At 33.6% G+C, this 25,525-nt stretch overlaps 1 protein-coding gene across 6 annotated transcripts in view; it reads right to left on the bottom strand.

Moving 5' to 3' along the window:
* The window catches only part of LOC106465749 (ATP-dependent zinc metalloprotease YME1 homolog), a 174,194-nt gene that overhangs the window by 147,187 nt on the left and 1,482 nt on the right, over nt 1–25,525 (bottom strand). For 5 of the 6 annotated variants that reach the window (XR_002612047.1, XM_022393673.1, XM_022393674.1 and 2 more), the window contains exons 2-4: nt 15,874–16,069; nt 8,391–8,513; nt 1,925–2,084 (exon numbers count right to left, since the gene is read on the bottom strand). Coding sequence is in view for 5 of the 6 variants with exons in the window: in XM_022393673.1 (XP_022249381.1) it covers nt 1,925–2,084; nt 8,391–8,513; nt 15,874–15,915 (325 nt within the window). In the remaining variant the exon portion in view is untranslated. Of the gene's footprint in view, nt 1–1,924; nt 2,085–8,390; nt 8,514–15,873; nt 16,070–24,886; nt 24,909–25,525 lie in introns of those variants that run through there. The other variant, XM_022393675.1, reaches the window with a different exon arrangement.

Below are 25,525 nucleotides of genomic sequence, written 5' to 3'. Positions count from 1 at the left end.
AGAGTAACTTGTCTTGGCTGTGTTTTAGTAGACTAGTATTTTGTAAAATACAGTCACATTTTTAATTATCATACATTATGTATATGTTATTGTTATTTTGAAGTAAGTTCTTAAACATATTTTTCATAATACATAGAACAGTGAATAAAGAGGTATAGCAAACAATTATCTCTTCTAGTTACAACCTTTGTACTTGGTTGCTGTTTGATGTAGGTTGCTAAGCCTTTAAAAATTTTGCACGTGGAGGATATGAAACAAAATATTTTTTTTAGGTTTTATATATACATTTGAATAACTAAAGAATCATAAATTACTACATTAATATCATAGAATTCTACTATAACTGATAAAGCTTTGTAACCAAGATGTATTTTAATCTAAACTAGAACCCTCTTGTCACACCTATCAGTCATATTCTCTTTTTCAGGATTTGTTAAGAGTTCTCTCTTACATTTAATTCTACATAGAAAACCAATGTTTGCATCTATCAAATGATGTATTACAATGTTTTCAGAACAGAGATTTGTCAATTTCACTTTTAGTATAAGCTTCATACCCTCAGTAAACATATCAAAGAGCTTGGATGAATCTGAAATGGCTTTTGGCACATAGTTAGAAAAAGCCAGAAACATTGCGATAGTTTTGGACATTATCTGCTTTTTGCATGTTATTATTCTGTGTTCTTTGGTGCATTATTTAATTAAATAAGAATTATTTAGTGCACTGCTACCATCAGTATTAAAAAGGTAGTGTCAAGTGTCATCAACAGCAAAAGGGTCCACGTAAGTATTATATTTCTTGTTTTTCATGCAAATTCTTTATTTATTATTATAAAAAGTAACTAAAATGTAAAAATACAAATTTCTTTAGATTAGTTAAAGTTAGTTTAGGTAAAATAAATAATAATATAATAAAAATGTTTCATAAGGCATGCATGCAAGAAGCTTGGAGTAACTCGTCTGTAACGTAATCTGATAGCATAACACGAGTTTCACTTTCCCCAATTGATTTGCAACTTATAATGGCACAGATAGTAGTTAAACATAGTTCAAAGGGCAGTAAAACAATAAAATATAAGTATAAATAGATGTATACTGTTACGAAGTTAAAGGTACTCAGGATAAACAAATGTAGTTTCATGTTACAATTTGATATCATTTTAGAAAGAAAAAAGGGTAATTTAGATTTATTTCAATATTTTTTTGGTAGTTACAAGTTTGGTTGAATTAACCAATTCTGTTTTGAGATAGGGTAGAGAAAATAACACAAAATATAAAGTTTTACTGAAAACAAACAATTGAAATGTATTTAGGAGGATTTCGAGACTATGCAAATGAAAACAGATTTCTGAGTTGAAGAAAAGTATTTTTAAACACAAAATGAAAATCAGTTTGCATTCTGACTGGTAAAAAAAAAGACTCGGCATATTCTGGGACAAATCATTTTTTTTTAGTTTATTAAAAATACTTCACAAAAAATCTAATTTTTTGTATGCAAAAAGGCTTGTTATTTTTATTACAAGTCTGCAAAATTTTGTGAAGATATGCAGACTATATTAAAATTATTAGTATCAAAACTATACTGACTTTAAAGAGTAAAAAGTGGTCACGTGGTTGTTTAATTCAACTGAGCCTGTTTCAAGAGAGTTAATAAGATTGCAGTAATAATAAAAACCATTTAGAAAAAAAAACATATTGAAAAGTAATAAATATATTTCTTTACTAAGGTATTCATTTGTACAGAATAAGCATATATATGCATAAAGACTTATCTCCTTCTATATTTTACTTTCACAGACACTCTATGAAACTTTCCTTACACTGATAAAGTGACAATTGTATACATAGACAGCTTAATCTACTCAGCACTTTACATCTATACTGTAAAGTTACTTAAAGTTGTTAAAACTTTGAATATCTCTTACCATTTTTATTTTCCTCAAAACTGAAAGATGAAACATAAGATACTTTCCATGGAAGTGAATGTCTAGTAGATAATATTGATGCAAAAGACTGTTTAAAGAGAGGAATTCCTTTTTTTGTCCACAAATGTTTAACTTCAGTTTCTGTAAAATTCTTAAGTGCCTAGAAGATTAAGAAAAACACATTCAGTATCAAATAGGAAATGTTTTTATCTAAAATTGTAATTAAATAAGTACTTACATTTTTATCATCACCCATATCATAAAATTAAATATTCCACATATTTTCTTCTCCTACAATTTTTTTGAACTTTTCCTATAATATTTTTACATTAGTTCACAAAAGCCTTTGTCATGAAAGAGCACACCCTGATTGCATTTACTTCACAAAAAATATCAACTAGTCATAATTTTCTGTCATTAACCCTTTTGTGAAGGGCTCAATATAAAATACACGAGTTTGTATACACATTTGCACACGTTACGTATTTATAACTTTTAATGCTGTATGTGTATCTTCACAAAATTTGGTAGACTTTTAGTAATGATTCCAAGTCTTTTGTATGCAAAAAATTAAATTTTTAATGAAGTACTTTTACTAAAAATTTGTTTGTAAAAATTACGAGTCTGTTCTTTTACTTGTCCAAGTACGAAGTGATTTTCATGTTATGATTAAAAACTATTCTTCGTCCCAAAAATCTCAAATATTATTTGTGTAATCTCTAAAACCTCCTAAATACATTTCAAACATTTTTGCAGTCTGTTATTTTCTCTATTCTAACTATACATGGTCTGTAAATTTGACCAACCTCATAACCACCATAAAAAATTAGGAAATAAATATAAATCATGCTTATTTGTTCTAGAATGACTACAAATTATAACACAAATGTTTAGTCGAAATAAATTAAATCTCATAACATTATACATTTATATATATTTATTATATTGACCTTCCAGTCACGCCTGGCTAACATTATAGAAATTGCAATGACGAAGCGCACACGCACTCATGTTACCATATCCAAGGATATAAAACTGGCCTTTACAAAGTGACTTGTCTTGGCTGTTTTAGTGGAGTCACATTTCAATTATAATACATTACATATGTATACACATTATTACTATTTACAAATAAGTTCTTAAAACATAGAACAATAAAAAATAAGTAAAGCAAACAATTATCTCTTCTAGTTACAAACTTTGTACTCGTTCGCTGCTTGCCATAGGTTGCTAAGCCTTATCAAATTTATGATTATCATAAATTATTGTATCAACTATAGAATTCCACTATAATTTATCAAAGTTAGTAACTAAGCTGTATTTGGGTCTCAAAAAAATATGAAAGTTTGAGCTCATGACTCATCTTACCAGCATGAAGATTTGTATTGAAAGAATGTGATGATGTCCCAACACTTGAAAATGGCTGATAAAGCCACTAGGGGGACATTCTGAGCTTTCAATTGGTTATTCACATGTTATATATTGAAGTAAGTGTATATGAGAAACTGTTTCCAAAAATGAGATATCACTCAGTACATGAGTGATATCTCAGCAAATAGAAAAGATGGGAGGATCTTATTTTACATTCTTGCTTGTCAATATTGGTAATTTGAGTTCCTAATTTGTAGTAAACTATAGACTTAGTATTTTGACATCACAAACATTTAATTTGAACCAGTGGTACATTCAACATACCACACAAACATCAATGTTTAGGTGTTTTGTTTTTTAATATTTATTATTAAATTAAGAAATCAAATAATGTAAAATACAAAAATTGGAATTATAATTTACAGTTTGATATCAAACTTATTGACATAAATTCATAAAATGGTAATTCAATAAAATTTTTAAAGCAAGTCAACAAAGACAATGAAATGGCCTTTGACCCATGACTCGTGGCAATAGGGTTAAGATATGGGGAAAGAGGAAGATTTATGTGTCCAATACGAAAACACCTTGATTCTGTAAAAATTTCATACTTGTAAACACAATTACATAAGATCCCAATATTAAGATGGGATAAAGGGGGTCTAGAATAATTGAGATGAAATTTTATGACAAAGCAGCTTTCAGTTTTATAACACACAGCAACTATGTATGTATCACAAATCAATAAACAAAGCTGTAAGTGCAATTACATTTCCATAACAGTTCTTAGAATGGATCTGAATAATTTCACACAAAAAAAAGCAAAAACAAAACCGATCCTCAAGAAAAGATCTCAACATTGCACAGACGAGGGGTAACACCAGGAAAAAATGGGTGTCAAAAAGACCCTAAGCTAGCTCTTATCAGACCTGGACAAAAATTTTAACATTTTCCTACTTGAAAATGTATTTCTGATAGATACACACCTCCAAACATAAAATACTTTGATCTCTTGTGTTTCTTCATATGAGATTTGTACACATAAGCCTCGAAATAACTCGCACCTAAAAAATCACGTTAAACTCTCTCGCTACAGACCCTGTTGCATTAGCCAAATTCGTGACCACAAATTGACCTCTATAGTTTTCATTCTATAACATCTAATATCTTTTGTGTATCTTCATGACATTTTGCTATCTTACAGTAATCATTAAGAGATTAAGAAACATTTGTAGACAAAAAATCAGAATTTTTATGAAGTATTTTCACTAAATTTCTCAATGAATATATGAAGTTAAAATGTTGACTACTCCAAGTGCAAAGTGATTTTCATGTTAAGATTAAAAGTACTGTCCTTCATCTGAAAGATCTTAAAGATCATTTTCATAATCTCTAAACCTCCTAAATAAAACTATGTTTTATCTGTTAGTTATTCTACCCTAACTCTATATGAGGTTGGTAAAGTTGACAGACCCTCATAACCACCAAAAAAACTTTAGAAATAAATCTAAGTTACCATTTTTTCTTCCTGGAATGATTTAAAATTGTCACATACATTACATTCATTTATCCTTAATAGCTTTAAATAGTTAACAGTATAAATCTGTTTATACTTAAAATTCTATTGTTTTAATGCCTTTTGAACAATGTCTAAACTAATATTCTTGCCACAGAAGTTGTAAATCACTTGGCAAATGTGTAGCTCACATTACCCTATCAAATTATATAATGCATGAGCTACTCAGAAGTTGCATATGAGCATATCTTATGAAAGTCAGCATTTTCCTACACTCAAAATGTATTTCAGATAGATACTAAACTATGCTCATAAAATAGCTTTTCTTGACTAGCACTGCCCACTCGGAACAAATTTTCAATGCTCGCTACTAGCCTTCCACCTCTGGCTTCTGTATATCTACATGCAAATGATCATGCATCAGCTCTCTATCAATAGGAGCGAGACACCACTCTTATTCTAACCAGCACGCTCTTCATATCTGCACTCCTTAATCACTTTGAGATTGATCAGAAGATCTACACCATATATCATTGGAAGTGAGGAGAATGGAGGTGGAACGGGAGCGGAGGCAAGTGTCTATCAGTGTAGGAAAATGCTAACATCCGATGCAGTATGTTACCTCCTCGCACAAAATACTCACAAACTGAACTTGTAGAGGGCCAATAAAAAAAACTATTCCCTTTAGTAAGTGCCCAAAGAGAGACCAAATGATGTGGAGCCAAAAGAGAAAACACCACACCTCAGCAGGAGACTGCACCACATCTGATCCAGATATACTCTTCGCTCTTATATGAGAGTGTTGCAAATATAAAAGGTGGATAAACATGAAGAAATCCCAGAATATTGTCAATTGGCTAATGTTACTCATCTTTTCTAGGAAGTTTATAAAAATTGTTCCAGTAATTATAAGCCTATTATTCTTACATCATTGGTGGGAAAAGTTTTTGAAAATCTGTTAAAATATGCTTTGCAAAGCTATTTAACAAAGTTTACAAATTTTGTTGGATACTCAGCATACTTTCACTATGAAAAAATCTTGCCATATTAATCTTCTGACATTCTTTGAAGAAGATAATGCATGTAGATGAGACTATGAGTGTTAATTTGTATACCTAACTTTTCAGAAAGCATGTGATGAAAAAGCTTGTTAAAAAGTTATCTGTAATGAAGTGGATAATAGGTTGGCTCATTAAATAGAAAACTGGCTGGATGGAAGAAAGCAGTGGGTTGTTATAAATGGAGTTCAGTCAAGCTCAGCATGAGGACCTTCATTCTTTTTGATTTACATCAATGACATAGATGAAAGAATGGTCAAAAAAACTATTTAAATTTGCTGTAAAGCAGTAAGTCTAAATGACCGCAAAATTTGAAAAGTATTGGCTTTTGCTGTAAGAACAGTGTGTAATTGTCTGTTACAATAAGCAATCATTCTAGAAAGAAAAAAGGGTAATTTAGATTTTTTGTATTTTTCAAATTTTTGTTTTACATTACATTGCTGAATTCACTTCACTTAATGTTAGAAGTAAAGAAAATAACAAACATAATATATGGTTTTATTGAAAAAAATGTTTTGATATTCATTTAATGTTTTTAGTCTTAACATGAAAATCATTATGCACTTAGACTAATCAGAGAAAGACTCCAACTATAGAAATTCATGAAAATTCATATTGCACCCAAACCTTTTACAGAATACTAAGTAAGATACTGTAAAGGTCATAAGTGTATTGAAAAGTTAATTTGTTTCTTTTATATTTTACAGATGCTAAAAACATCATAATTCTGCTGTAGATGATGTTATCATTACCCCTTGAATCCTTTCTTCCAAATATCTGGTGTTCCTTTAAAAAGCTTAAGTACAGGATGAAACAAGAATTACCAGCCAATAAAAGATGCACTTTAGATTATTGTAACATGTAGATACTCAATGCCTTGTACACTATACAATCAGTGTCTTTAGGGAGTCAACCCCCTATAATATGTATGAATTGAAGGAGAGAAAAAAAAATATACATAATGTTAAAGTTTATTACATGCATTCATATAATAATTACTTTAAAAAGACATGAAGGTTTATTTAAAGTGATGTTTGAAACATATATGTTATATCTGAAAGGCTGCTTTTCTACTCGTAAAAGTTTATACATGCTTAATGAGGGTTGTGTCTTAATCTACGCATATATTTGCACATTGCTATGCATTTTACATAGAGAATTTAGTTACACAGAAACTATAAATGTTCACTATATCCTCAAACAATTCTCTATGAAAATCTCTAGCTTAACCTTTTACATCTCGAAGTAATGCAATTAAATAGTCAATAGCTAAAGTCAATCATTATGAACCATATTAGCTAGCTATGTCATTATCATAACAATGTATAAAGTTAACTACCATATCAAGTATACTTTTGCCCATAGTTGAGCATAAAAAAGCCAGCAAACAAGATTTATAAAAAATTGGGAGTTTAAAAACCTGCAAATAGGGATCATAAAAAAGTAAGGAAACACAGCTGAAGATACTGTATACATTACTTATTCAAAATACAAATCCATATTTTGACTCCATGAAAAGTAATTCTAGGTAACAGTAATATGTACAGTTTTATGGTTACATGGTGGTTACAAGGTTTGTCAAAATGACCAAACCTATGTGTAGATGGTTAAGTATTTCACTCTGAAATTAAAACTTACATAATATTATAATTCAAATTATAAACCATGATTTTAAGTTTACTGACATACACTGATAAAGTTGAATAGTTAAATTTTGAATATAACTTTTAAAAGGTCACAATATGAAAACTTTGACCCCCATTTGTGCACTCTTATTTTAACTACCCTTACAATGATAAATGTGAAATATCATAAAATCAGATTTGACAGTAAGTGAAAATAGTAGCCAAAGATTTAACAAGAAAATATTCAAGTTATTAGAAGTCTTCTCTAAAGTTTTGCATTTTAAATGATTGAAAGATATTTAAATTGTACCAACTGCTTAGTGAAAATTAATTTTATCTCAAAAACATAATAATACTCAATATCATTGAAATTGTATGAATTAACAAAGTAAATTAATTTATTAACATGAAATATGAAACACAAAACAGTTAATGTTTTTGCACTCCTTTTATCACAAATCCCCCTCAACAAGTACAGCAAACTTTGTTTTTAGACATCTCAAACAGAAAATTTTGTTCCTATTAAACAGTACATGATTACAAATTAACAAATTAGAGGGTCATAAAATTATTTAATAGAGTATTAAACCAAAGATATGAAACCAAAAGGCTACAGTAATTACAAACTTTGTGAATGGTCTCATTATGATATACCAAATAAATGTACTTTACTAGCTTGCACTGGAGGATTAAAATTTCTAATAGGAAAACAAAAAGGATGCCTCTATCTATCTTAATAAGTGTATATCAAAATTAGAAGATTTTTCTATATATAAAACTGATCACAAGCTCATTTGGTGAAACAAAAAAGGTAAATCAAAAAATAACTTTGATGGTTATTAATAGCAAGACTGAAAGCTAGCTGAATTGTATTTTTATTTTTTTAGTTTACATACCTCTTCAAAGCTCTCTGCACATAATATACCATTTTCCTTATTGCTCAGTTTATTCTTGTCACTCCTTTTTCTGGAAGCTACACCAGTAAAGGATGAAGCCACATGACTTATAGGTAAGAAAGCCTGTAATATACAATTTTTAACTATCATATGTATATCTCTTCGGGGAAACAACAAACCTCACTAAAAGACTATTTAAACAGATATAATAGTAAACTTACTTGATTTAATAACCAAATGTGAATATAATGTTGTGTATCCACCTTCTAAACAAAAAGCTGAAAAAACCACAATGTTACAATACTTTATATGCACATTCTGCTAAAACTACACTTTTCATAGGATGTGAGTGGTAAAAATCAATAAACATCAACAGACCAATTTTCTTGAGGCTATATGTGATAGATAGTGGAACAAATTAAGTGATAACAGTCTAACTTGATTTGATTAAATAACAATATAATGATACATCATATAATATTATCAGAATTTCAAAAGAGATATTTCTGCCAGAAATTGAAATCAAGCATGTTCCACTTAAATAAAGCATTTGTAACTATCACTAAAAAAGTTATCTTTTTTTTTCTCTGAAGTGGTAAAGTTTCTAGTCTGAACTTTATTCTTTTTATTCATTTCCTGAACTAAATGTACAAGGAAACACCAGCTATTGGTATCAGCCAAGAAAACCTTAGTCAGTGTAACTCTAATAGCAATATAATGAAAACTTGTTTCTCATAGGAAAGATTTCTAGAGTTGTGATATTTTATATTTGAATGCACAAAGTTTATAAAATGTAAAAGCAGTGCTGTGTATTAAAAACAGTTAATTGACCTGCCTAGACTACTCATGTATGATGTTAGGTACATATAATTCTGAACAAATCTGATGACCATGCCCATGCAAGGTATCTCAATGACTGAGAGGTTAAACCTATTCCACATTACGTGATACCCACCAAACACCTCTAGTATAAAAACACACTTTGAGCTGAATGGTCTGATCCAAAATGACAAATCAATCAACTTAACTAGAAAGAGACACCAGATCTAACAATGCTTTTAAAACCTGGGTATTGGGAGCAAGTATTATAAACACCCCAACCCCCTTATGCTTATGTTGACATAGTTTGTATTTTTAATTTCATTTTTGCATAGTTTATTAAAGTTTAAAACTTCCCAAGCAAGCACTACTCTTTTAATTGATTTCTTACTGTTTTCTGTCATAATGCATCAGTTTAAGCACCCATTCAAATAACATGCACAAATTCAGTTGCATGTGTGAATCATGGCAAATAGGTGTTGTTTTTTCAAGAAAAAGCCTGTAGACCAATGGAAGTATTTGTTACATCACTGCACCAGTGCATATATGTGTTATTTAAGAATTAAAGCTGAATTCTACATTTCAACTCCAACTAAAGTCTGGTTAGCATGGGAAACAGATAACAAAATTCATGATCATTTTCTAAGGTGTTTTTTTTTTCAAGCACTTGCAAGGCTTTGAATTATGTTTTGCAAATCCAAACATTTTCAAGGATTTTAAACATCCTTACAAGCTCTGAGAATTGGTATATTCATAATAAAAGAGAACAGATGGATAGGAAATGGCAAATTAACACTAATCACTGAGAAGACAGTTCTATATTCAGGCAGGAATGACAATGAGCAACCAAGAGAGGATTTTGCTTATGCTTGACAAGACAGCAGAGAGAGATCCTTTCTTAAGTGAAAGCCAGTGATTGAGTTCATATTAACAGCACACTTCCACTCTAAGTTCAACAACCTTATTGTGGTTCAAGGTTTATGCCCCAACAAATGATGAGAGAAAAATAAACAAAGGAACATTTCTATGAGAAGATACAAACAATGAACAAGTAGTCCCAAATCAAGATGTTTTAGTAGTAATAGGAGATTTAAATGACAAAGCAGGAAAGGATCAACACCAGTAGAACCAAGTACATGGGAAAGCAAGGTATGGAAGAGATGATTAGTTGGTTGTTGCATTTTTTAAGATGCAAAGCACAAGGGGCTATCTGTGCCAATCAGTACTAAAACTGAGGAAAAAGAAAAAAAAGGGATAATGTAAAACAGGGTAAGAAAGTAAACAAGATAAAACAAACCAAAAACAGAACACTGCCCATAAATGAGGTTAAAAGATAAACACTTAGAAAAGGCATGTCAAAAATAGCACCACTGCTGGCAGTTGTAGTAATGGCAGAAATTTAAAATGTGGGCAAGTGTGACTTGAGTGTCACAAAGGTCATACATTGGTAGATCTGTTCCCTGCAGAAGAAAATGATGAGTCACAAAAACTGTGGCCAATGCATAGCCTAAACATGACAACTTCCTCCTTCCAATCTGTATGGAAACTTGATGGCCAAACAAGCAGTAGGCTTTATCTGTAAAAGCTCGTTATGAAGTTGATCACTCCAAATCAATTGACAACTAGCATGAAGCCATGCCTTGATCACAGGTCTATAGTCTACATAAGGGATGGGCAGGGGTACGACAATGCCAGAACAGACAGATTTAGCTCTGTTGTCAGCAAGTTCATTCCCGCAAATACAGACATGGCCATAAATCCAGAAAAACTGAGTAGGAATAGATGACAAAGAGAAGTAAGCCAGTTTTTTCTCAATAGTAAAGAGAACTAGGCAAGAACTCACAGTAAGTGATTCCAGGGCCATTAAAGAACTGAACGAGTGTAGTTAATGTACTGCTTATCTTCTTTGTGATCCAAGGCAAGTGAAATTGCACACAACTCTACAGTGAACACATAATCTGTGAGCAACCACCAAGCCACTGCAAACCAAGGCAGAGCTCACAGAGTCACCTGATTTTGAACTATCCATAAAAATAGGAACCAAAAAATGGTTGAAAAGATGTTCAGTAAAGAGAAGACAGTATTTCCAATCAGGAGTATTCATCCTCCTCAGATAACAAAAAGAAAAATCACAACTAGGGATGGTAATGAGCCAGAGGATGGGCTGATCATCAAATTCAGCAACTTCATCCCACAACAAACTCAATTCAGTCAACCACACTTGGATACAATGAAATTAGCAGCTGAAAGGTTGTAGTAATCTTTACTTTCTGAACTACCTGGTAAAGCTGCACAGTGCAGCCTGCATGAAAATCACACTAAGCCTCAGCATTTCAAACAGCTAGAACATTGATGGATGAAGTGACTACTGATGATTCTAAATATTAAGATGGACAAAGAGTCTGAAAGGCTTTTTATGATCTTTGCCATCTAAGCACTTGGTAGAGTTTGTGATGAACATATACAAATGACAAATGTCACTCCAAAAAACACCTTTACAGATATGACATGATTGCAGGTGTGACTTTGTGTTGCAGGAGCATGTGAGGTCACACTGGCAGGCCTGGTATGGCTGTACTAGTGCAGTGAGGGAATTGTGTTCTAGAAAGACAAGATAAATTATTCTGTCGTAAATCTAGGGAGAAAACTTTCCCTTTCATCAATTAGAGCTGGGTAATTATGATAATTTGATGAGAAAGAGGAAGAGAGACACCTACCAACGTGCGAGTCCTGTCCAATTACCAATGCAACATTGTTGACTATGGGAGGAGGAAGGGTAATAAGAGCCTGCAGAAGATCCTGTGCAAGATTCCACACATCCAGAGATTCTTGGAATCAAGCTCCCACAAATTCCAAAGGCATATGGTAGTAACTGCTGATGCTGGTGGCATTCCAACTGAGTGGAGAAACCTCATGGATGTGGCTGGAATCTATACTGGGTACCAATGGACTGAGCTGTAGATGTTGGGGGTTGGGACACTCAAATAGGGGCAGAACTATGATCCCCTGAAGCCAAGGAGAGTCAAGAAGCCAATGACAACAGGGATGAATGCAGATAAACAACATCAACCCTTGATTCCAAATACTCTGGAATGCCCACAAATATCAAGCATCAGAGGAAGGAGGCATCATGTAACTCACAGAGGGTGTCAGCCAACAAACAAATGCACTCCAACAATGCATCTCTACCCAACATACCAGCAAAAAGATTAGGAAAAGTGCAGAAGCTGACAACTGAACCAAGGTAGATGCCATCAATGTTCCCAACTTGTTATCAAATTGATGTGCCAATTGCTGAGAGGCTTTCGGCAAAAGCTGGAGGGACGATAAATATCTCAGAACCATAATTAGAGTCAGACAAATCCTAAAAAACTGTGATATTCAGGTTGACCACAGATTCCATTCTGGAACCCCACATTTCCAGGAGCAGATCAATTCTTTGAGAGTCTAAATATGTGTCCACCTGGAAGTGTTAGGTGAAAGCATGTTCTTCGGACAAACGTGGCAGACAAGACATAGCTGTCCCTTCACGTAACTGAGCAGTAAATCTCCTTGCATAAACCACAATATCAGAGGGATGGAGGAAGAACTAAGTGTTCCCCCTCAGACATTTCTGCAATTAAGGAAGGTGCATGACTCAAAAACAACCAGGGAAAGACCCAAAACATCACACACACTTAGTTGATCAACTGAAGAAACAGAGCAGAAGGTAGCTTATCTAAATTGGTCTCATGAGAAGCCAACAAAGTAAAGGAAGGCACTTGGAAAAAGCAAATCTAAATTCTCTCCAGAATGATTAGGATCAACTACAAGTGTAGCAACAAAGCCCCATAGAAAAAAAAACCAAAACAATATATATGTCTCCATCTCACTACAAATAAGGTTATGGACAGTTTCAACTAAGAGCAACCAGTTCCCCTGATCATGGGAACCATGAAGATAAGATACTATGCTTTGTACTGATTGAAAATTTATAAAATAATTATAAAATATTTATTTTATTACAGGTGTACAATTAAGTCAATTTGCAGGACTAAACCAGTTAACCCTTTTGCAACAGGCTCAGTATGATATACAAAAGTTTGTATACATGTTTGCACATGTTAAGTATTTATACTATAACTTTTAATTCAGTATGTGCATCTTCATAAAATTTGGTATACCTTTAGTAAACATCACAAGTTTTTTCCGTACAAAAAATCTAATTTTTTAATTAAGTAGTTTTTACTAAAGATTTGTTTGTGAATATATCCAAACTGTTTCGTTACTAGTCTGAGTGGAAGTGATTTTCATGTTATGATTAAAAATAATATTCTTCATCCCAAAAATCTCAAATTTCTTTTGTATAATCTTTAACACCTCCTAAATGCATTTCAAACATTTGTTTTCAGTAAAACTATATCTTACAAATTACTTAAAGATGTACTTGAATCTTCAGTCTGTAGACAAATTCCGAAAGTATAATGAAAAAATACAAGTTGTAAAATTAGAAATAAAAGGAGTAGCTATACCTTTTCTTCATTATTATTGGTCACAAAGTTTCAAAGTACTTCTCTTATGAGTTTCAACTGCTAAACATTTCTCATTTATTTTCTGTGTTTATTTTACTGTTAATGACTAAAGTAGAACCCCACTGAAAATAAAGCAATAAATTGCTGCTTGTTTAGAAGACTGTTTACATGACACCACCGTAAAACTATACTCCTGAAAGCAACAAAGCATGAGAGAAAAGATAATCAACTCAATCCCTGCTCCGAGAACATACTGTCTAATGTATCAGATTATATATGCTAAAATGTTTTCTTGGAAAATTCAGAGTAATCACACTGCACTTAGAATGAGTGAAAACATTTAAGCCAACAAGATGTGTAACTTATCAGCTTATGTATGTATCCCACGGTGTTCACAACAAGACTTTTCCAGAGTAACAACACTGCGCCTTGAACCTGTCAAAACATCTATTATGTGGTTTGGTGCCAATACAATAAACATTGCAATTCTTTTAATGTTGGTAATCCTTTTGGGGTGTTTGGAATTTAGTGGCATCGGTGTACAAAGATGTTATTTGAGCACATCCTTATAAAATCCTATTTCCCTTTTCAGCACTTAATCGTCAACCAATAAAAACTCTAGTATCAGTACTATTTATCACAGTCCTTTAGTTTCACAGGGCTTATAAGTCTAGCCTTCTTTGGAAAACATTCTTACTTTTGCAGCTAAAGTGTAGTTTAGAAGTTCCCTTATGGTTGTGAAACACCTTGAGTTGTTACTGACTCTTACCTTGATATAATTAATAATCATTTATAATATATATAGACACACACACACACACACACAGAATCAAGGTACGGAATCAAATACAAGGTACAAATATATGTACTACTAATATTTTACAAACTACACCAATATTTTGGCTACCATACATTACATATATACATATATATTTACTCATAGATGCTTAGATTTTAGTAATTTTTCTTAAAACATGAACAATAAATGAAAATTACATATAAAAACAATGTTTTCTAGTAGTTACGATAAATTACGGTGATAGGAAAATATTTTGCCCTCATGTCCTTTAGTACTAAGCCTCGTTTATTTTTTCGAGTGGAGGGTGAAAAAATATAATTTTTGTTGGCTTCAAATACACATTTTAGAAAGAAGAAATATATCACATTACTCTACTAGTACACCCAAAACATCTGTAACTTGCTTGGGTTTATAAATAAGGTTTATATGTGTTAAAAAATTTTTATCTCCATTCAGAGTAACAACTTGGTCATCTTGGCAAAATTATTATTTTCTCTTCCAATCTCTTTACAAACAACTGTCAGAATCATGTAAAGCAAAACTCGTCCTTTCTAAACAGACCATTAAGAAAAGTACGGGGAACTAAACAAGAGGTCTGGAAAGAATGGAGTAGGAGGAGGCGCCACTCTAGTTGATTTGCAAGATACATTGATTTCTCAGCAAATCAAAGTGGTGGGAGGCTCTAAATTTATATTCTAGCTTGCCAGTATCTAATATTCATGTTTCTAATTCATTAACCACTTACAGACGTATATAGTAGGCATAAAAAAATATAAACTGAGCAACAAGACATGAGGAGGTACTATGTGACACACACACAAATCAATACTTACCTTTATTTATACTTTCTTTTGAATTAAGTTAAAACATACATAATATTAAAATTTGAAATATAAGCAACGTTTTGATGCCAATTTCACTGATACATAGTAATAATAAAATTACTTTATAAAGTTTTGAAAATAAATCATTGTGAAGTGGTTAAACAAGTGTATAATATAAAATTTACTCTAAATAGAAAACTTTTATCATTACTTTTATTTTAAGCATACTATTGAACAAATTAAAAAATTTATATTATGTACAATAACACATGGAGAAAATGTACCGCTGAAACTTTTCTCTCAGTTGCAATGAACAGTTTTTGTAATAGTGAATAAAATTTTGAAACATTATCATGTTTCACAAGTTATCAGAAATGACATCAACATCAAATGTCCTGTAGCACTATATTTAGAAATAAAACCCATCCTATAGTAGAACTTTTCATAACAGAGTAAGACTGTTAGGGAAATTACACATATATAAAATACAATGTAACACATAATATCAGAAAATTAAAATTCACAGTTACCTGCAGTTGAGAGCCCAGAAAAGCATTACCCACACTAAACATTGTGGTTCTTGAAATAAGGCAAGCTTCTTCAAGTTGTTTTGCTGTGATATTATAAAAGCTGGTGAACTTTTCAGAAATCAAATCTTTACAAAGATGACTTTAGATTTACCTTAACAGAATCATTCACTCCATACTCTGTAACCATAGTTTCAGCCTGAAAAACAAAAAGCAAATAAATCTACAGATATTCATCTGTGGCTTTGTTAGTTATTTTATTTATATTGTAGCTATTTACCTTTTACCCAAACTGACTCAGTAAAGGGTAGTAAATTCTCAAGACACATCTTTAGTAAAATTACTTTATTCAAAAATATGATTTGCTATGTACAAGATTTTTAATGCCAAATTTTGTGAATATACTTTCCATCTTCAACTGTGAAAATATAAAAAAAGAACAGAAAATTAACTTTGATAAAGATGCATTTAGTAAATTCATAATTACAGTATGCATTACTATGTATAGCTTCAGAGATACAAAATTAGTCCAGTGGACCAACCCCTTTCACACAGAAAGTTTAATAGAGCTTCCTTCATTTTCCTTTTTCCATTGTACTTTTCATTAAAAATTTTGTGAACTGAAAGAGAGGAGGTGTTGTGACCAGCATCTTGTTTGTGTTGAAATATGTGACAAGTTGGTGCTCATTCAAGCAGACATTTGTGTTTTCTCCCTATTTCACTTATGTAGCATGTTGTACATAGTCCTGGTATTTGCATTCATAAACATGGTTGCTGTGAAATTTGATAGAATACTGCAGTTTTGTGTAAGGAGTAGAATTAAATATAACCTTTACATTACTGTTGCATTTTTTACATAGAGGAAACCAAAATATTTCTAGAATGCGAGAAAGCCAGGAATTTTCATGTAAGGTAAAGAGCAAGAACTAGTGTCTTTGCTTAAGTTGAAATTACTTGGGGCATCACATTGATCATCTTTATAAATGTTAGTATTTGTTTTCAATGATAGTTTTATGATAAATTTGTGTATGTAAAATAAAACAGGATTTTATATGTTGAATTTCTGAATTCAGATTGTTTTTAAAATTGTAAATAGTTGTAGCAATAGAAATAAAAGTTCAGAAAAAGGTTGTTTTTTTTCCATAGGGTGAGCTGAATTTCAAGGTTTGTAGAACTCAGATCATTGTGAGTGACTAAGATAAAAACTCATGGAAAAGCCTTGATCTGATCTAAGCATAAAAGTTGTTGAGAAATGATAAAGTTCTATCTGTTCCTTGGTGTGAATTTTGTTGAAGGGTATTGTTTAAGTGTTTTATAAAATGCTGGGCATTTGGAATAACCTGTAAATAAATTGTCAAAGTATCATAACCAATACATAACAGGAGGAAAGAGTGTGGGGTTTAGAGTATGATGTTCAACAGAAGTTAACATTTTCCTACACTGAAAATGTATTTCCTATTGACTCTTACCTCCCTCACATAACAGCTTTTCTAGACTTGTACTGCCTTCTATATGCACAAATTTTCACTTGCCATTAACCTAAATACTCCTATCTACCTTCAGGTGTCTTTACATGAGCAGCTGCATGATAGCATACAACAACTCTCCATCAATAGGAGAGTGACACAGCTCCAAGAACAGCTGACTCCCTCTATGCAGCTTAACTCAACTGCACTTTGAGATTGAGCAAAATAAGAAAAGACACTGGAAGGGTGGAAAGTGAGAGAAAAGGAAAGAATCTATCAGAAATACATTTTCAGTGTAAGAAAATGTTCAACTCCGATACAATATCTTACCTCTTCTTACATAATAGCTTGAATCCCACAGTGATCTGATGGAGGGACCAGTGCAACATGACCTAAAGGAACCCCCTTCAGAAAGCACCAAAAGGAAGCCCATGGGGTGTGTAGGACGTACCTGTGGGAAACCACACTACTTCTAAGCCAGGTATACTCTTTGCCCATAAAAATGATGTGTCACAATAAGGGCAGAATCACAGGAGGAACCCCACAAATTAAGAGAAGGTATCCCTGGTGTAGAGTGGTTAGGAAGCGAAGAGTTCAACCTTTACCAATACCAACAGTACCATGATAGAAATACCCAGCCCCTGGTTGGAAGAGGGTCCTCCAACATTCACCTCGGACATGAGAACTGGAAGGGAAGATCTTCTATTTCAAGGACCTACGTCATCATGTGTGCATGAATAACACAACCAACATCAGTAGCCCCTGGGAACCAACATCCAGACAGATAGCAATGTGGTGGTTTAACTGCAGTCCAGAACAAGGTGGCATTGGGAATAAATTGTCCAGTCTGCCATAGAAGGGTACCTGGACCACTCACATGTGAGGACTTATGAGGCTGGTCCAGCTCCAAACAACACCAGTATCCCCCAGTAGCCAACATCCAGGTGAAGGTAGAAAGGAGGGTATTCAGCCAGAGGGGTGAACTGCATTGCAGCAAAAATTATCCAGTCCATAACCAGGCAGCATCTGGAATAAAACATCAGGTCCACAGTAAGAGAAGTATCTATACACCATCTACACAAGAACACCACCATCCTACTCTCAACCGAGTGGAAATGAGAACACTCAGGATGAAGCCTTTATGATTCACCACCCCAGCATCTAGGAGCTGGTAAGTGGTAAGGGCTCCTGTAATCCACTGGAAGAATGAGGGGTGAGAAAATATGTATTGGAGATTCCATAGAAGTGCAACACTGGAGACAGTGCAATGGATGACAGTGAAACCATATTTTAAAAATCAGACATTTCCTGATACAGCCAAACCAAGGAGCAATAAGGATGGGTAACAATCCCCTTTTGCTTTTCTCATTTTAGTCCATGAACATAAGGTCCAGAACAAACATATTTATAATGCAAAACCTTGTGAGGAAAACCTACAAGCAGTTGTGCAGAAAACCCCATTTCAACAGTGGGGATTATTGACCTGAATGGTCATACAATGTGGGTTTAAGAATAGGAATACCTGGTTAGGCAATACCCACCATTGAGCAGGATCCATACATGCAAGAAAGGCTTCTGTAAAAAGGAACATAATAAAAAGAGCACCTACCAACTCATAGAGAAACCATGGAGCTCAAGATGGTGATGGAAAGTACACAGTAAAAGGTAGAGCAGAAAATGGCCAGATGATGAAGATAATGTAAGATAACTATATGGGGAGTGGTCCACATGCTAGCATGAACCATATTCTTTAAAGGCAATGGTATCATGCAGCCAGGGACATGGTAAGGTGATGGATATGATGGGAAGAGACTTGGAAGAGGTGAAAATAATCAGGAGAGAGAGAGAGAGCAATAAGCCTGGCAAATCCAACCAGTAAGAGTAATAAGAGAAATATCATGGGAAAGGGGAGAGTTTCAATGAATAAACACAAGGGAACCATGGAAGAGGGCAGTGCAAACCACAAAACAGTGGAGAGCCTGGACAGGATACAGAAGGCAATCTGGATTGGAACAAGGATAAAAGTAATAAATAGAATGGATGGGAAATAGGATGAAGGCAGATCTGCTCTCACGTGTGGCTGAGGTTTTGTGCAGGAAAATGCAAACAAGTCTGAACATCAACATCCACATGCCAAGAGGAGGAGGAAAAGGTCTTTAAGGAGAGATGATATAAGAAACAAGATGATACAGTCTTCAATGGAGCAAGTGTGAAGGCATGGAGGATGATTTTCAGGTTCCAATCAGGGCCCTCCAGTAAGATGTCAGCGCTGGCAAAGGCAGAAGGAATGAAACAAAAGGGTAATGAATGCAGAAGTAAAGACACAGCACAATCTTGTGAAAAGGAAAGTGGAAGACTGCCACGTGATAACCAGCAATAGAAGATACCAACAGCCCCTTGTCAAAAATCCAAGTCATAAAGGAAGGCACAGGATAGAACAGACGGAGGAAAACCATAGCAAGAACAATGGATGTAGACATACAACTCATGATGGTAAACTGCCATGGAGAAAGAGCAAACAGAATGGGAAATCAGAAAAGCAACCCATGAAGAAAGTCTGGCCCATCTGGCAGGAGACCAGACATGAAGACAGAGAATTGGAAGGGAAAGATTTAACATGCCTGGCTGAGGTTGTCTGAGGAGGGTGAATGAGAGGGGTAGAGGATGAGGAAATGGCCATTGGAATGGATAGAGAAGTGAAAAACATTAGCTGCCACCAAGAGGATTTGACATGGAGTGGCTTGTATGACTGCGAGGACACGAGGAAGAAGATGGATGGGAGGACATACATAGAGGTAATGGCACGCAATCCTGACTGATGGCATTGGCAGCTACAGCCAAAGGATGAGGAGTAGGAGATCAAAACCTGGGAAGGAATTCAGGTAGGAGGCAAATGCATCCAGTTCCAGAGTGTCCCACTAGGAACACAGCTAACCAAATACCTGTGGGTTGAGGGACTACTCTGTAAGGAAAATCTTGTCAGAACAAGAAAAATGATCAATGACCATATTCAGAATACCTGGTAAATGTTATGCCATCAATCAAATGTGATGGTTGTGGGCCCAAAACATGAGGTCTAACGTGCAGAAACGAGACCTTGACCGACTGCCCCTTTGCTGAGTGATGTACAAGACAGCCATGGAATTGTTGGAATAGATCATAACCACCTTGCTATAGAGAGACAGAAGGAAATGAACCAAAGCCCAACAAGCAGTGCTAAGAGATTGACCAATGTCCTGCAATTTCACCTACCAATGCAGCTTCTCAAAGGAGAAACTGAATGTGAAGGTAAGGCATTTGAAGAAGCTAGAAGCAACTAGTCATCTTTGTGGTGGTGGAAATGAAAGACTCTGAAATGGAGAAGATGAGCAAAAGCCTTGACCACCAGATAAAAAACATAGGGAGCCAAAGTCAGCCCAAATGGAAGAGCCTGGAACTGGCAGATACAGCCCTGATGAATAAAATCAAGAAAATGCTAGGAAGATGGGAATGTGGAGGTAAGCATTTGAGACATCTACCTTTGTCATCCACAGACCAGGAGTGGAAATCAATCGAAGAGATAGGCATGACTGTATGAAGAATCGAGGAAGGTTTATGACGCAGTTTAAGGAAGAAAGAGCAATGATGGGGCCCCAATCCCTTGTTCACTTGGGAACAATGAAAAAACAGGAATAGAAATCTGGCCGAGAAGGATCCACCCACTCCACAATGCTCTTGTGAAGATCTAGAACTGCCTTGGATAGGAACTGGCTAGAAATAGGATCCTGAGAAGGGGAGGAAGGATATGGGATGAGGGGACAGGGTAAGAGAAGAAGATAATGAAGAATGAGCCCTTCGGAAAGAACCCAGAGAATCCAAGGCTGTGGTGAAGTATTCTCGCACAGTTACAAAACACAAAAGCCTGGCCTCCACCAGACCTGCACCAACCAAATAATCACTGAGACCAATTGAAATGCTGAAGTCATTTCTGAAAAAACCAATAGTTAACCTCAGAGACCTTTGTAGCAGGAATCGGTAAAGGTGAGGAAGAAGGGTGATGAGACACGGGAAAAGGCTTCAGGAGGAGATTGAGATTAATGGAAAAACAGTGAGAAAGGGGAGGTCTACAAAGACTCAACTCTAGACTCCAATGAGTCAGGAAGATCACCAAAGACATTTTCCTTAAGAAGGAAGCCACACGCAAGTCCCACAGGAAGTTATGGGTAAATGGGCTAGTCACAAAGAGGTATCCTGACCCAAACAACAGAAAAGCCACATTTGGATGGAAAGGGCAGAAGACAATCATGCAGGAGTGAAAAAAACCAGGACACAAGTCTCCACCCAAAACCCCACAGGGCAATGATGAAAGCCTCAGACAAAAGGTGAATTGAGGAAAGGGAAAAATGGGGGAGGATAAGGTGAGGCAGATACAGGAAAATTGAAAATGGGAAAATATGATAGAAGTATTGGAATCTGAACTCCACAGAGGCAGAAGAGAATCCAACTGCTGCAAGTCCAAAAATAGGAAATGCAGATTGATGGTAAGCCAAATTATACTGACCCCCAGAACATAATTGGTCAATAAACCTATTGACATGAACCCCAATACTTGGTGGGGGCAACAAGATATTATTCAGGTTTAACCGCAAACCCAAAGCCACTATAGACAAAGGTCAACCCTCGTCAATTAGTATAGCATAAAATCATAGCTAATAATCCATATGTTAACCATACACAAGTTTAAATTCTTAATTTTATAAAGCAATATATTAAAAAATCCTGCATTTCCCATAGTGTGAGAAATGTGACATTTTTTCTCTAAGCATCGCTTCTTCTCTAATTTATTCACTACCCCTCCAATAAGTGTGAAATTTAATGTGAATTACTCACAATAATATCATCATTGCTCAGACAAAGCATAATTTTCATAGCCTTCAATCTTGTTTGGTTAAAGAGCCATCAAATAGAAAACCAGACCCCTCTTACCACACCCACCTGTCATGACCTCTCTTTTAGGATTTGTTAATATTTCTTAGATTTAATAATATATTACTTATAACAAAAAGAAAGATGACATATTACATTACACTCTTTTCTGTACAAAGAATTGTAAATTCCTCTTTCAGTACAAGCTTCACTCTCATGAGAAAAATCAACTAGCTTAGATTAATCTATAATGGATTTTTTTGCATAATCAGAAATCCAGAAAAATTGTGATAATTAAGGGACATTGTCTACTTTTTGCATGCTATTATTCTATGTTCTTTGGTGCATTATTTAATTAAATAAAAATTATTTAATGCACTATTACCATTGGTATAAAAAGTAGGGTGAAGTGTCATCAACAGCAAAAAAAAAAAAGGCCTGGGTAAGTACTTTATTTCTTGTTTTTCATGGGTATTCTTTATTTATTATTAAAGGAGTAACTAAAATTTAAAAATAGGAAACTCTTTTGATTAGTTAAGGTTAGATTGGGTTAAATAAATAATATAATAAAAAATTTTATGTGGCATGTACACAAGCAGCTTGAAGTAGCTCGTTCGTAATGTAATTCAATAGCATAATGTGAGGTGCATGGTCCTCAAGTGATTTACAACTTATAATGGTGCAAACAGTAGTTAGGCAGTTTTCAAAGGGCAATAAAACAATAAGATTTAAGTATAAATACATGTATACAGTTACGAGTTTAAAGCAACTTAAGATAAACAAATGTAGTTTCAATCTGAAATCATTCTAGAAAGAAAAAAAAGGTAATTTAGATTTATTTCAATTTTTGGGTGGTTACAAGGTTGGTCAAATTGACCAACCTTGTATAGAGTTAGGGTTGAGAAAATGACAGGTAAAATATAAAGTTTTACTGAAAAAAAAATTTTTGGAATGTATTTAGGAGGATTTAGAGATTACGCAAATGAAATTTGAGATTTTTCATATGAAAAAAAAAGTAGTTGTAATCTTAACATGAAAATCACTTTGCACTCAAATTTGTAAAAGAAAAAGACTATATACTTACAGACAAATCTTTATTAATAATGCTTCACTGAAAAATTTGATTTTTTGTATGTAAAAGACTTTTATGTTTACTGAAAGTGTGCCAAATTTTGTGAAGCTACACATAATATATTAAAAGTTAGTGGAATCGAAACTATAACACGTACAAAGTGGTCATGTGGTCGGTCAAATCAACAGAGCCCTTGTAGAGAAAGTTATCTGCAGTATGAACAGCAGTGGTAACATTAAACTCAGAATCCATGATAACTATGAGTGGAAACTCCAAATAAAATGTAAGAAAATGAATGACACACTATTAAAGTATACAAATGAAACTGGTGAAGTGTAGCAAATGTTAAAGAAACAGAAAAAACAAAGTTATAAGAAAAAAAAGATAACTGATTGAAATTTCTGTGAAGTAAAATCCTTGGAAACAGTTTGAACTTATAATTCAGGATAAAATATATTTTATATTGATATTCTTTGTTGGCCATGATTACTACTGAATTTACCTTTACCTACTTGTAAGATAATAATATAGGTTATGGATTTTAATTAAAGTCTGTATTTCAAGTTACCTTGGATGCAGTTAAGTTCCAATAAAACCACATACACATAGGTTTTATGAGAAGGAAACATTCGTTGCATAACTAAACATAAGTATGTTGAAAGAATACAAGTTTTAACTCATTTCATGAATGATGATTTTGTGTTTCTGACCAGGAGTTGGTACATTCATATGAAGGAAAGTGGGAATTAAAGAATCATTTGATAAAGTTCACATTTCAAGTTTAATACTGATCTTTTGGTAGTTTGCCCAACAATTCAAATCCATTTCTAAAACAACAGCATCCTCCATGAACTCATACTCATAGCCAACTACACCCATAATTATAATATCATTATCAACTACCTTGAACAATTTATTGCCTATGCTCCTATCAACATTGTTAACTTGCTTGTTGATAAGCAAAAAGCTACATAATTGGCTATTTGTGTAATGCCCACCATAGGTTTGAAACCAGATTTTTAGCATCTTAAATCCAGAGGGATACAACAATGCTAATGTATAAACAGTAAGCAGTACAGATCCCAGAGTTAACCAACTTTCAGCTCCAATCTAGTTTAACTGGTTTATGGAGCTGATGAATCCCCCACACCCGCAGATAATTTTCTTTAATAATGACAATAGTACTTTATGTGGCATTTTGTCAAAAGCCTACCAAGAGTTTTTGTTTCAGTAACAATTTGAACATGATTATAAAGATTGTATGATACAAGTTTTATTTACTGTTAAATTTCTGGTGAAAGACAAATTACTGTTAACAGCTTAATTTCCCTTTGATAATGATATTACTATTATAATTTTACTAAATTTTAGTACAGTAGTAGATGAATATTGAATTTGATTTTATTGAAATATAACATAACATAATGTTCTGGGACAATATGGTACCTAGTGTTCCATCTCAGCTGTTCCATACTCTAAACTAAACTAAAACTATTAATAAATAAGTTTTAAAAAAATTCTTAAAGCCAGCCATTATCAATCATATATTTATCAAGCTTTCTCTAAAACTCACTCAAATTCACTGCCTCCAAGATATCTGAAGGTAACCCATTCCACACGCCAACCACCCTGTGAGAAAAATAAAACTGTCTTAGCTGAAGATGACTCTTACCCTGCCAAAATTTATATTTGTGCCCCCTAGTCCTACTATTCTTAATGTTAAGTACAAAAAAAGATGATGCAGCAACAGTATTCAATTCCCTTTAACTCCCCGTAACTCTTCTTTTTTCAGAATAAAACAATTTGAGAGATTTCAACCTCTACTCATATGACAACCCCTCCAAATCAGGCACCATTCTAGTAACCCTTCTCTGAAACCTTCCCAACAATTCAATGTCTTTCCTTAGGTAAGGAGTCCAAGACTGAACACAATATTCCAAATGTGCCCTAATCAGTGATCTATACAATGAAATTACAACCTCTTTTAGACTTGTATTCAACATTTCTGTAGTTACAACCTAAAATCCTATTTGTCCTCCCACTAGCAATAGCACACTGCTTGAATGGCTTTAGAGACTGATTAACTATCACGCCAAGATCCCTTTCTTTCACAACACTGTCAAGGTTATTTCCATCCAAATTATACTTGTAATTCAAGTTATGATAATACACATGCATTATCTTGCATTTATTATAATTAAAACCCTATTTT

The sequence above is a fragment of the Limulus polyphemus genome, unplaced genomic scaffold (genome assembly GCF_000517525.1).
Source record: "Limulus polyphemus unplaced genomic scaffold, Limulus_polyphemus-2.1.2 Scaffold2038, whole genome shotgun sequence".
NCBI lineage: Eukaryota > Metazoa > Arthropoda > Merostomata > Xiphosura > Limulidae > Limulus > Limulus polyphemus.
Note: the sequence above shows the minus strand (reverse complement) of the source record. Positions and strands in the feature narration are given on the sequence as shown.